The 14,127-nt window shown below is 37.9% G+C and overlaps 1 protein-coding gene across 6 annotated transcripts in view; it reads left to right on the top strand.

Annotated features, from left to right (window-relative positions):
• FER (FER tyrosine kinase) overlaps positions 1–10,598 on the top strand; it is a 185,913-nt gene extending 175,315 nt beyond the window's left edge. For 4 of the 6 annotated variants that reach the window (XM_021379734.1, XM_021379735.1, XM_021379737.1 and 1 more), the window contains 2 exons: positions 2,374–2,496; positions 6,458–6,600. In XM_021379734.1, the coding sequence (XP_021235409.1) occupies positions 2,374–2,496; positions 6,458–6,600 (266 nt within the window). Of the gene's footprint in view, positions 1–2,373; positions 2,497–6,457 lie in introns of all 6 variants that reach the window. The other 2 variants (XM_021379740.1, XM_021379739.1) reach the window with 1 other exon arrangement.

The following is a 14,127-nucleotide window of genomic DNA, read 5'->3' as shown; positions in this document are numbered from 1 at the left end:
TAAATGTTCATAAATATCTAAAGTACAGAGGTCAAGTCAATAGGGGTGGACTTTTTTTGATGGCGTGCAGGAATAGAACAAGGGGCAGTGGGAAGAAGCTGGAACACATAAGTTCCATACTAACACAAGGAAGGACTTTTCTGTGAAAGTGACAAAACACTGAAGCAGGCTGCCCAGAGAGCTTGTAAAGTCTCTGTATCTGGAAATATTCATGGTCCATCTGGATGCCTACCTGTGCAACCTGCTGTAGAGAACCTGCTTTAGCAGGGGGTTGGACTTGATGATCTCTGAAGGGTGCTTCCAACCCCTACAATTCTGTGATTCTCTGAAAATAAGCCATCTTGAATATTTTTTATGTTCAGCAGACTAATATATAATATTGAAAGAGTGATGGTAGGTTTCTGTGTATTTTTGAAGGACTGTATTTTATACTCTCTTGAAAGATGCAAGCAAAAATAATTGGTTCATGTTTTACAATCCTAATAATGTGGTCTTATCTACTGCATTATTTTGTGTGGGTAACACTGAAGGTATTTAAGAATACCAGGCTGAAACAGAAACTAAATCTTCCATGACTCAAAACTAGTTGTAACCACTGTTCATACTGGGAATTTAAGAGTTGGGAAGAAATGAAAGGTAGGGAAATTCGGCCATTACATGAATGGTACAGTGCTTAAGAGAATTAAAAAAAGGGGTTTTTTTAATCAGTTTTGGATTCACTGTATATAACAAATTAATAGCAGTCACAAAAAAAAACAACACGAAGTGAAGTTGTGATCTTTAAACTGGATTAGGACAAGTGGAGACATTAGGGAGCTGTGTCTGAAGTCATAACTGAGATCCTGATGCTACTGGAGTTTGTGGAAGATTCAGTGTTTACTTCAGTGGGTACTGTTTAGTTCCATTCCTTACCATTATTCTTTTTTGTAGTTATATGATTTCCACCCTTTCCAGCAAGTGAAAAAAAAAATGCTTTAAAACCTCTTTATAAAGTTACGTACATAGACCAAGTATAGGATATTCTTGCCTTCTGTTCTTTCAAAATTAAGGTATACATTTAATATGTACTTATTTCCAGTATGAATTTGTGCTGTTTGTCATGTTAATAAATTACTGCGTGGTGTTTTTTATGAATTTTTATGAGTAAGCCTTTTTTTTTCCAGGATAATAGCATAGTTGGAAGGCAAATTAACTGTGCAGAAGATGTATTTTCTTTTTTTTTTAAAAAAAAAAAAAAGGCTAATCATCTATCTTGTATTTACTGAATGATTTCAATGAAAAGAGTTAAAATTAGTGGATGCCTAATTCTGAAGAGAGTTGATACACAGACAAGAAAACTAATTTTACTACAAAGAGCACACTGAATGTCCGTAATTACCATCTACTAGGCACACTAGCTGATATAGCACAGCTGGAAGTGATACTTAATTTAACAGTAAACTGAACTTTCTGACGTCAGACCAGTTGACATATCACCGTCACTATAATTTACATGTATTTTCTTTTGCCCTTTTTTTCTGGCAAGAAGTGGCTTAGTTTGCTTAATTTAGTGGTTGGAGATGAACAGGCAATACATACACAAGCATGCAGTATTTCTAAGACCAAAGATACACATACAATGCAGTAATATATTACAGAAATATAAACATGAAAATTGATGAAAGAAATGTGGGAGGTAGATTTTTAAGGTAACATTTTCATAGATCCTGCTACAAAGGGCCTGGATCATTCACTTTCTGATACAGTACCTCTTTTAATGTGAATACATCAGGGGCAATAATAGTATTTTCTCCAAGATATCTCCTTCTTCCATAAAATTAAGTTTTCATTACACAGAGAGGTTTGGAATTCAGTTATCTAAATTTTGCTATCTATCTCAGAAGCATAGTTGGAAACAATGGAACCAGCAGATCCAATTTGTTTTCTTCTTCTTTGACTCGATTGCATCAGTTCTTCAGGGTTAAATTAAACAACAGTTGAAGCCACTGTACATTAATTTTCAGGACATAAATTGATGTCCTTTTGTATTAAAAGAATATATTTTTTACAGTAAGAGGCAAATAATTCTTAAATTACAAGCAAAATAATTGATATGGTAAGGTTTTCTCAGCTGTGTGCTTTGTGTAACAAATCTATTTGTTGAACTTCTAACACTTAAAGTTGGTTTGTATTATTCCTAGTTATTGAGCTTAAGATAATGTATCATTTCAAATACTGAAGACTATGGTATTTACGGACTGTTTATTAGTACCTACAGCTTTGTTCAGTTTAAAGACTGCCAATATAACACTTAATAAAACAATAGTGTTTGGAATTATTTGAAACATGACTTTCTCTGTAGACTAAGCTGTGGATTTTCTCTACTTTTCTTAGGGAGATACACATCAGAGAGTGATGTATGGAGCTTTGGAATCCTTCTGTGGGAGACATTCAGTTTAGGAGTATGCCCATATCCTGGAATGACCAACCAGCAAGCACGAGAACAAGTTGAGAAAGGTGGGGAGTGAAAGAAGTGCTATGTACATCCATGAGGATGTAGTAGATAAAGATAGCAAAGGAATAACGTACTGGTTATCCAAAAATGTTAGCAAAAATATTGTGAGATTGTATAGTTTATAATTCTGGCAAACGTAGATTTATTGAAAAAGAAAAGGAATATATTGTCCACAGACTTAAAGGAGTTCTAGCACATTACGTGTGTGTATAATACATTAAACATACATAAATATTACTAAAAGGTAAGATGGAGAGAGAATAAATTTACTGCTCTGTAATCTACTACTCTGCAAAGCAGAGGCTTGACCAGAGTGAATTGTTTGAGATTACGCTAATGCACATATGAATCTTCTAAACTGCTAGAAGAAAAAGTCTGTATCATTCCATCTTCTCTATTAAAGCATTTCAGACAAAATTTTATCAATTATAATGGAAAATGGTAACCTGCTTGAGCCATGAAAGCTGCATTTCTCTCTTACAAAATAATCAAATACCTTTTATTAAAGTAGCAAATAACTATGAGCAGAATTTCAGGACTTTGATTTATTTTCATCATATTTAGTGATGTTTCAGAACTCTACATAGTACTACTATGTTCAACAGGTTTTACTACTATGTATAACAGGTTCTAAACAAGTAAAACTACTAACTGATTTTTAAAGTGTAGTTTGGCGGAGGGGTTGTTGTTGTTGATTATAATCACTGTAGATGACCACCAAAGCTTATCCTTAGAAGGTAAAAGCAAAAAATTCAATCTTTGTCAGAGCAGAGACATATATGTCAAAACAAGTTTTACCACCTAATTACTGTTTGAATCCACTGCAAAGAAATTGGTCCGGTTCAAAAATTAAGAAGTATTTTTTTGCCTTTCTAGTTTTTTGTGCTATGGGAAAACAGTCCTGCTGGCCCATCAGAAATTCTCTTTCAGTTTTTCTTCTAGAATCTTCATTTCTTGTATTGTCCTGTTTTCCTGGTTTTCAAAAAATTACACCTTATCTGTTAGGATAGTCAGCTAGGATATTCCAGATTTTCTTCCTGATTTATCTGTCTCAATTCCTCAATCAGTAAGAGTCATCAGGACATTTTGTCGCTTGAATGCTTACGTTAACCAGGATAATTTCAATCCCAAATGAATATACAGAATGACTTCATTTTAGGGACAAAAAGTAGTTGCTGCCATCACTGTTGTGAAGAACTAGTTTCTAGGGGCAACTTCATGAAGGAAAGGATTTTTAAATGGCTTCATATTATCTACGTGTCCTACAGCTCATTTGTTCTCCTTTAAAGTTACACACATCAATCATGAATCTAGAGTGGATGCATACAATATAAAAAAATCAAAATTATATCTTTGATTTACCTGTGTGCAAGTCCAGTGTCATTTATACTCTGATTTAGAAAGAGAGAGAGATTTCTGCAGTAAGCCTGAAGTCGCAGAGCTGTGTTAGCTGTGGAACCCTGTGTGCCAGCTCACAGTGCTGTTCTCTGCCTGTAATTAACCCTGAGAGCTGTATTTGGTAAACAATTCACAGAATGGCAGGACAGCTGAGGTTGGCAGGGACCTCTGGGTCCCATCTGGTCCCCTGTTCAAGCAGGGACACTCAGAGCAAGGGGCCCAGGACCATGCCCAAACAGCTATTGGAGATCTCCAGTGAGCAGACTCCACAACCTCTCTGGGCAGCCTGTGCCAGTGCTCCATTACCCACACAGCACAGAAGTACTTCCTGATGTTCAGAGAGAATGTCCTGTGTTCCAGCTTGTGCCTACTGCATCTTGACATGGCACTGCACAACCCTGAAAAGAGCCTGGATCCATCCTCCCTTCAAGTATTTGTACTCATTGATGAGATATCCCTTGGAGCCCTTTCTTCACCATGCTGAACAAGCCAAGCATTCTAAGCCTTTCCTCAGAGGAGAGATGCTTCAGTCTCCTCAGTCTTCTCTGTGGCCCCCCTCAGGACTCTTTGCAGTCTGTTCATGGCCCTCCTGTAGTAGAGAGCCCAGAAATTGACCCAGTTCTCCATGTGCGGCCTTGCTCACCAGTGGTTAGGAAAGTGGAAGGATTACGTCCCTCTACCTGCTGGCAATACTTTGCCAAACAAGGCTTGGATACCACTAGCCTTCTTTACCGCAAAGGCACTGCAAAGTGGGGTACTCCTGGATGGCTCACATTCAAGTGAGTGTCCACCAAGACCCTCAGGGCCTCTTCTACCAAGCTGCTTTCCAGCTGTGTGGTCCCAGCATGTCGTGGTACCTGGGGTTGTTACTCCCCAGGTACAGGACTCTGCACTTCTCCATGATGAACTTTATGAGGATAGTTTCTTCAGTCTTTTGAGTTCCCTCTGGATGGCAGCATGACAGTGGTATATCAGCCATTCCTCCCTGTTTTGTGTCATCCGCACATTTGCTGAGGGTACACTCTGTCACATGATCCAAATCATTAATGAAGATGTTATTCAGGCCCTAGTACTGAGCCCTGGCGTAATCCTCTAATTGCAGCCCTCCTATTAGACTGTATGCCTTCCTCTGGGCCTGACTGTTCAGCAGATTTTCAGTCCACCTCACTGTCTGCACATTCAACCTATATTTCAACTGCTTCTCCATTCAGATCTACTGGGATGTATTGTTAAAAGCCTCACTGAAGTTTAGGTGGACAAACGCCCTGTTCTAACGTCTACAAACATGATGATTTCATTGCAAAGATCTTCTTACTGGCTAGCTACTCCCAGTGACTTTGTTATCCTTCATGTGTGTGGAAATGGTTTCCAGGATTAGCTGCTCTATTAACTAGGAGTCAGATGAAGCTCACAGACCTGTAGTTACTGTGTGATTCCAGCCCTTCATGAAGATAGGAGTATAGTTTGCTTTCCTCCAGTTCTTGGACATTTTTCCAAGTCATCTTGATCAATCAAGTACAATGAAGAGTGGCCTCTTAGTGACATCTCTGTCAGCACTTGCGGTGTACTTAGGTATTCCCTGACCTGATCTTCTTCCGCCAACAGTCTTCCTTGCTCCAGACTTTGCCTGGGATTCCTGAAAGCCAGTCTTGCTAGTAAAGACAGAGGCAAAGAAGGCATTCAGTACCTCAGCCTTTTTCATATCATGTCCTAACATCCTATGCCTTCTTTATCAGTGAGCCTACATTTTCCCTAGCCTTTGTTTTGTCACCTGTTTACTTATCAAAGTGCTCCTTCTTCCTTTTGACATCCCTGGCAGAATTCCATTCTTCTTGGGCTTTTGCTTTTCTAACCTCAGCCTAGGATGCTTGGAGAATGTATTTGTATCCAGGTTACCTGTCCTCTGCATGCTCCCTTTTTTTAGCTTGAGTTTTGTGAGGAGCTTGTGGTTTTTGACCTCCTTCACTTTTCACAGCAGACTGCCTACAGGAGCAAATCAGAAGAATATGAGTGTTAGGATGATATGGGAAAATACAAAAATAATTTAAGAATATGAGAGGGAGGAAAAAAAGAGATAAACTGTAGGTGGGAAGGGAACTTCTTGACGATACAAAGAGTGAAAGAGCAATGAACATAAAGGTCTTTACATTTCAAAGGAGGCAAAAAATGTACTCTGATCTTGGTTATAATTCCCGTGGTTATTAATGATTTTCCCAGGTGACTGGAGGGTGCAGTGGACAGGGATGAAGTGATTGAAGCTTAAGAGGGTACCCAATTCCTAAGATACTGGAAAAGAGATCATGCAGGTTGCTGCCCTTAGAGATGAGAAGCGTATTGACAATTTACCCTACACAATTTCAATGTGATTGATACCTGAGCTTAGGTTAGTTTAATACTTATCCATCCTTACTGGGTTATGTGTTGAAGAATTTGTTTATATTACAAGTGATGTAAAACTGACCCTCCGTATCTTTTTTCATCCTGAGCTTTGCTCATTTCTTTTTACATTTGTTAGTATGTATCAGTTTTTAATACTAAACTTTTTCCCCCTTTCTTGTGTACCAGGTTACCGAATGTCAGCACCGCAAAAATGCCCAGAAGAAATATATAAAATAATGCAGAGGTGCTGGGACTACCATCCAGAGAACCGACCCAAATTCAGTGAGATTCAGAAAGAGCTATCTTCAATCAAAAAGAAAGTGACATAGTGATATACTAGTGCCAAACTCAATGTGTGGGACTTTATTTTCCATTGAAGTATTTTTTTCTCTCAAACACTATGCGTTTATACAACATTATTTGCAATATTCATTTAGGATTACTTTGAAATTAACTGGTTTTTATATACATGTGTACCATCTTGAATTATGTCTACACCCGCATTAAAGACATATACTGCCAAATGCTATATATCCAGTCACAGTAATATTGTCATTTAGGTTACATGTAAATAGGAAAGCACATACTGTAGATTTAAGGAACGGTGGCTTTTATGTGTTTTACAGCAAGTAACTGCTAGTGACATTTTTCAGACTTTTTCTACTTAACACAGTGTTCTCACTCTGCTGTCCCTGTCCCAGTTGTCAACACCAGCAGCTCTCTAACATGGTGACTGTGTCATGCATGTTGGCCTTAAGACTGAAGAAAGTTTTGACTAGTATTTCAACTAGAAACTTTTATATTTTTCAAATTCTTTCTGCAACTTATTTCTTTTAATGATAGCTTGCCTCAAGGGTAAAAGTCAGTTAGATTCTGGATGTAAGTCTGCTTACTGAACAACAAAATACTGAAATTTCTTTTGTGGAAAATTGTGTTACATGTCCATTTCTTACCATGCTATAGTAAATACTTCTGACTCTTGATGTAATTTACCTGTGCCCTTTACTCTACCCCTTTTTTTCCTGTGAAACCATCAGAATTCAGTAATGTGTGTCCTTTACAATTACCTGTGTTTATTTAAGAAACATACAAAAATAATCAGTTATTGCATACATTTATTGTTAAGAAATACTGCAAATCTTCTGTCTTCCAAAGAATATGTAAAAACAATAGGCCAGCAGAAAGAGCCAACAGATAGCAGCATTGTAATAGGTGACCAATAGCATTGATCTTAGAGGAGTTAAAGAATGTGAATTGCTAGATTTGCTTTTGATCCTGATTTTTTTCCCTTAAATTGACAATAATGCTCAGTGTGCAGTTGGAGCTTTTAAAAGGTCATACTAAGAAAAAGCACATTCCATTCATGGTGTTGAAAGAAAAACACTGTGTCTATGTGGCATGAGGAATTGTCCAAAAAACCCAAATAAGAAAGTATATTTTAAGTCTCTGGCAGGTGGAACAAGCTCGAGTAGAAATACTAACCTTCTAACTTTTTAAAATCATTACAATCAGGTTTCAAAAGAGAGGGGATAGGCAAATTGTAAATGTCACCAAAAATAAAGGAAACTCATTTGAAAAAAAGTAACATTCCATAGTGTAATATACAGTAGATGGGGGATAGAGAAAAGGTACAGTGTGTTGCTCTGAATCTGTGTTCTTTTTATAGTGGGGATTATTTTCTATGGCGCTACATAGAAACAAAAACAATTTTCAGTGCCCTGGTCTGAGTTCCAGAGTTAAGGTGCTTAAAATTTCGTTATGAATTAAAAAAAAATTTTTCAGATCAAGGAATGTCTGTTGCTGTTAATACAAGTAAACAGAGACTGAAAGTAACACAGCATCTGGAATGTTTATTAGCCCTATTTAGTGAAGTCTGTGGCTACGTTGCATTTTTATTTCCCTTAAGGTGACTTCTGTTATCCACAGAATTTATGCTCTTTAAAGTATATTTGTGGTAGTGCAGGGTGATAATGATTAAGGGCCATGTGTGACAAAAATATATGTAATCTAAAAGGATTTGTCTGTTATGAGGGCTGCTCTGAAAGTAATGCCTCCTGTTTTATTATGTTAGCCCACAACATCAGAGGCAGTTGGTGGTGGTATGGCAGCAGAGGGGCAGCCTGACAAAATGGCATCTGACTTGAAAGTACATATGAAGCAAAGCTGTGTCACTGAATTCCTCCGTATAGAAAAAATGGCACCCACTGACATTCATCGGTGCTTGCTGAGCATTTATGGAGCCCAAACAGTGAGGTGGCGGGTGGTGCGTTTCAACAGTGGTGCCAGCAGTTCACTTCCACTGCTACAGGTTTTTACAAGTGCAGCATGCAGGCTCTTGTTCTTTGCTTGTGAAGGCATGGACTTCGTGGTGTTGCCTGTGTTCAGAATTAATGTTTTGTAGTTGAGAATTTTCTCTATCAAATAGTGCTGTTATGCTCTTTGTATCTGTTGTACTTTCCATAGAAGTCAGGAGGAGGCATTACTTTCAGAGCATCCTACGTGCATAACCATTAAGGTGTAGTACTTGGCAAACTTGATGGCCTAAATTGAAACTTCCTTATCAGTATACTGGACATATTTTCTTAGTACTGTATTTGCAAGTAGCCCAAAGATATTTTTCAAGAGCAGTGGGAAGCATTCTTGTTCATTTTTGTGCTTTTAAGTATTACAAACAGTTTGTGCCTTAATTTGCTTATATGCTAATGCAAATACAAGTGCACTAAGATTAAGAAATGCACCACAACAATATGGAAAAATCCCAGTCACAAACCCATGTTTAATTCAGCTGCTGGGCCTTAGGTATGCACCACGAAAGTCTGCAAGTGAGGGTAATGGTGTCTTCTCTATCAGCATTCATTGCTTCTCTGGAGAGTTGATATTCTTCTTCTGTGAAAGAGATGAATTATTTCTTTGCTATATGCCCTTGACAGCAAAAAAAAAAAGGTCTTTTTTTCTTTTTAACAAAATACTGTTTTATATGTCCATCTTGATTCTCATATATAGATAAGAAATACATTCTTATTTATTCTGAAATGGTTAACATTTGTAATTCATATCGCACTTCTGTTTAAATGTAATGTACTTCTTAAAACATGGGGATAATTCAGCAGCAAGGAGATATATTATTGCTGCTGAAATAAGCATAAGTTCAGCTAAAAAAATAATCATTCGTCGGGAGAATACCAGTTTGAGTTTAAAATAAATTATAACACGTATAAAAGGTATAAAATAAATGTAAACACATAGTCTCTTCAATTATTTAATGTTTTTCCTTTTTTTACAATTAATTTTTCAGTGTTTGTGGCAGAATTTGTTCATCTTTTCTCATTTGTAGTTTATGCCTTTATACTTTAGGAAGTGCAATCCGTACCTATGAATACTTAGTTTCTAAGTTTCTATAAATTTCTTGCTGGAGAGTTTACATACAAAACTGCCCTCTGGTGAAATGTAGAAGACAGACATAGTATACTGGAGCCAAAGTCGCCATATCTGCTTTTGTGAACTTTTGATGGCTGAAGTCTTGCATTACACATAGGTTGTGCAGATACTGGTCATGCAGCTCGGAGACTTGGTTTGCTCTGGAGAGTTCACAGAAAATGTCAGTCTCTCTTAGATGTGCAGTGTTTCAAGTAAGTTCTTATGCCTGCACTCAGTCTCAGCCAGGTGGAGTCCAAAGGAGTTCAGAACTGTGTGCACTGCTATATGGGAGGGACTCTGAATACTCTTAAGGGCTGATCCCAGGTGTTAGCTTCAGAATTCGGTTGTCAGTGAAATCATGAGGATTCCAAGCATTTCAGTTTTATCAGAAGCAAAGAATTGAAAAGCATCATGTCTGTAAACAAACTCACTTCAGCAGAAGTGTGATCTTTTAGAATTAGCACTCCACAAAGACTTTATCCTTGAAATGTACATTTTCATCAGTTTCTAATAAAACCAATGAGGCAGTTTTTTATGTAGTGACTAAAAGTTATTTTGCATTTCTTCTTCTTAACGGTAACAAAAACCTGTTATTTTATTGAGTTGCCTAATATTTTGAAGTTCTTATTAGAAAGTATATCAACCAGAAGGCTTTTGGTAAGAAGTGCAGTTTGTAAAGTCTTATCCTGTTTATGTGAAACAGAAAACTAGTTAAGGAAATAGTAGCTAATTGTTTAATGTGTGTCTTTAACCACCTGTTTTAATTACCCACACCTGAAGCTTACTATGATGTTTTCTATTCATTATCTATTATGACTATTTTAACTGCTTTGTTAAGCCATTTGCACCCATTGTAAAGATACTGTTGATAAAGAAGCACATGCAATAAATAAGTAAGTAAATAAATAAATACATACTTCTCCTGAGGTTACACAGAATAACCAGAGCCCAGAAGCATTTAAAAATGCTTTGCATCTCTTCCCAGATGTCCTGCTGCATGGATAGTACCAATTGTCATTAACTGCAAAGCCTTTGTCCTTAGTCTCACTGCCATGTCCTCTAAATGGCAGTGCCACTGGTGCACTTTCAACTGTGAATTATTGGAAGAGATGAGTTTGTGTGTAAATAGTGTCATCACAGATGATATCCGAGAGCATTAGTTCTGGAAATGTCTGGTTGTTACAAGCAGTGATAAATCATTCTAAGGATGAAATAAAGAGGCTAATTGGGAAAATCCACTTTCTATAACAGCTGTCTTGTTTGTAGGCACTACTAATGTTGTTACGCCAGTTCTCTTGTATTTGTAACATTTTTATGACTAAGCATAAAATAGTTTGCTATTAAAATAAGAGTTCAACAATTACTGTTTTTTTCTCAAAGTATATAAGAACTTGCAATATTCTTGCAAGGCTGTGTCTTGGATATTGTGGAGGGAAGAATACGGAGAGGAGAGAGAAATGTCCCTTCTACCAAGCAAGGTATTTTTTGTTGTTTTTTTTTTTCCTTCCATCAGGGTAAGGTGCTTTAATTAGTAACAGGAAAGCACAGAGGAAGTCCAGTATTCCTGAAGTTCTAACCGACCTTAGGAGTGGCTTAGGAGTGATCTGGTAATCAGCTCTATTAAATAGCTTTTCTTCTGATTTCCACCTGCAGAAATGGCTATGAGAATGGAGTCCTTAAACACTCACAAGTAATAGCTCATAAGAAAAAAATGCATTAACGGCAACACCTATCGACCTTCTATGAGAATAACATCAGTAAAAAGTATTATTTGTCGTCTTGTACTAGAATTCTCCCAGGACAGCATTCCTTCCTAAAAGGCAAAAAGAAAAAAGAAAAAAAAAACACAACAAAAACAACAACAGGAGAATAAACTACGTAAAGTCCCAAGCTGAAAACACAAAAATCCATTGTCAAATTCTGAATGCTCTTTCTAGTATTGTCACTGATCCTTTAGTGAAGCAGATAATGCGACCGTGATTTCAGCTCTGTCCATTTCTCAGCACTGCATATTTGTGCATTAATAACACTCAACTTCACTTGCAGACTTGGCTTGGTGAGAGTGTTCCTAAATTGCCACTATTTGGAATTGCTGTCTAGTTTTAGGTCTACAAGATTTCATAGACCAAGTACATAACTGACATTTGGGAGTTCTGAGAGAGGCACATCTTCCTCCATTTAAAACCTTCAAAAAAATCTAAGGCATTTCTGCTTTTTAATAGAAAAAGTCAGAGATTCCTTCTAGATTATGTGTGTTGAAAGCATGTGCAAGAGCCTTCCGCCACTAAAAAAGCACAGATCCACATTATTGTCTTTATATATAGTCAGCTCAGTCTTTCCCAACATACGAAGAATTCCCTAAGTAGTAGTTATATAAAACACTTATTTTTGTTATTTAAACTGGTTCACTCAGATCCTGTGCTTACATTGTCCAAGACCTTTCGCTGCTCTCAGAGAGGTGTGTCGGGGATAGTTCCAGATGCACTCTGTTGCAGCGCTCTGCGCCCTGCGTTTCTGAGCTGTTCCTTAGTTCTGACACTGCCACGTACCACACATGCTGCCTGCTACTTAGTTCAAGGAAGTTACTCTTGTGACAGAAAATCTTCAAATACATCTCTGGCTTAGTTTGACTCAAAAATATTATAATGACATCATACCTTGATTCCTGTGGCAACATGTTTGTATGAAGACTGAACTAACTGAATTGAGATGAAGTGCATTGTCCAAACTGTGTTTCTAATCACGCTACATCCTTGGGTGTATCATGAACTGTATATACCATTAGAGACACTGAAAAACTGCATTCCTGGCTGCCTGGTTTGTGATACAGAGCATTCTGCTCACACTGGGAAAATTATGAAGCTAATTGCACTCCTGGAAAAAGAGATGATTTGCTGTCAGACCGGACTCAAAATGCTATCTTTGAAATTAGTAGTAATGACTTAATTCTGACTAAACCTTGTTGTAAATATGCCTTCTAATTGCCAGAAATGTCTTCAGAGTGTTGATTTGCATTATTGTTACCCATTTTGCTTATAGAAATGTGACTTCCATATGTGATGCAGCATTTACTTATGCTGGTACTTATACCCACTTCCTTCAAATGCTGAGACGTGCTTCTTCAGGAGATGAGCATTGCTCAGTCTGTAAATTCTGCAGGGAGTCAGTCTTTCAGGAGGTGTCCAAGTTGATATGCCTTAAGGCATTTTAAATATCAGGGAAAGTAATTGTTTCAGTTCAAACCTGTTACAGTTTTAACAGCAGTCTTCCTTATAAGAAATACCACTTTAGTAGTAACATTTCTTTTGATTTGAATTCAACAGGAGGGTAGGACTGTACCTTTGCACCGCTGTAGTTCACCATTAAAGGGAACTGCTTGGTTATATTGGCCAATTACAATGGCCAGGTGCTCTGGATCATTCCGGCATGGATGCAGCCAGGTTGCTGTGGGGAAGGTTTTGCAGTCTGCATGGAACCCTTCTGTGAAACGCTTATGCTTGCTGCAATCTACTAACAAACCTGCTGGCAAGGGGAAGCTTGCTGCATGGGACGTTGTGGCTGATTGCTGGCATTGCCTGAGGTTGTGCTTAAGGAGAGAGCAACAGTGTTATTTTGTTGTCACTATCCAGGCAAACAAGAAAGGAGATGTGCAACAGGGAGCTGGTATTACTCTCTTTCCTTCCACCTTCTGTTTGGTCATGTTACAGATCCAAACCTCCAGTAGAACTGTGGACTAGAGAAAATGTTCATGTTTCTGCTGTTGTTGTGTCATTACCTGTAACTGGCTGGTTAACCTGTTTTTGTTTTTTTTTTTTTTTTTTCCACTGAGCTTCCCACCTAAAATGCTAGAAGCATGTAATAGGAAGAAATAGGCTCGTTGCACAGGACACAAAAGTCAGGCAGACTTCTAAAAAGAAATGTTGAGGACTGAAACCCCAAACACCTGTCCTGTACAGAAGGACTGGACTCCCAGAGAGAAGTCTTGAGTTAACTGTTGTAGGTTGCCTGCTTTTCAGTTGCATGTGTTTCTCTTCCTTTCTGCCATTACAGCAGCCAGGGATGGCAGAGGGGCACTGAGGGAGGGCTGGGTCACAGAACCACATGCAAAGGACTCCCAGCACCACTGATCCTGAGTGGGGCACAGCTTGCAAACAAACTTGATTTATTTTCAAGTTAATACATAACGCTGGAAATGGATGCATGGATAGATAACGCATACAAAAACAAAACCAAAAAAACAACATCACAAGTTTATCTGATGTCTAAGCAAGACTAAAAATGATGACTATGTAATACAGTCGCCAGTTGTCTGTCCTTCATAATTTTAAATAGATCTGTGTCAACGGTTTACAGGCGTTAGGCCCGATTCCGTGACAAAGGGGACGGGGAACCCAAGGGCCCACGTCCCGGGAAAAGGGGAAAGGGGAAAAGGGTAGGGA

This window comes from Numida meleagris, chromosome Z (genome assembly GCF_002078875.1).
Source record: "Numida meleagris isolate 19003 breed g44 Domestic line chromosome Z, NumMel1.0, whole genome shotgun sequence".
NCBI classification, from domain to species: Eukaryota; Metazoa; Chordata; class Aves; order Galliformes; family Numididae; genus Numida; species Numida meleagris.
The sequence above is the reverse complement of the archived record's forward strand: the minus strand, read 5'-3'. Positions and strand labels throughout refer to the sequence as shown.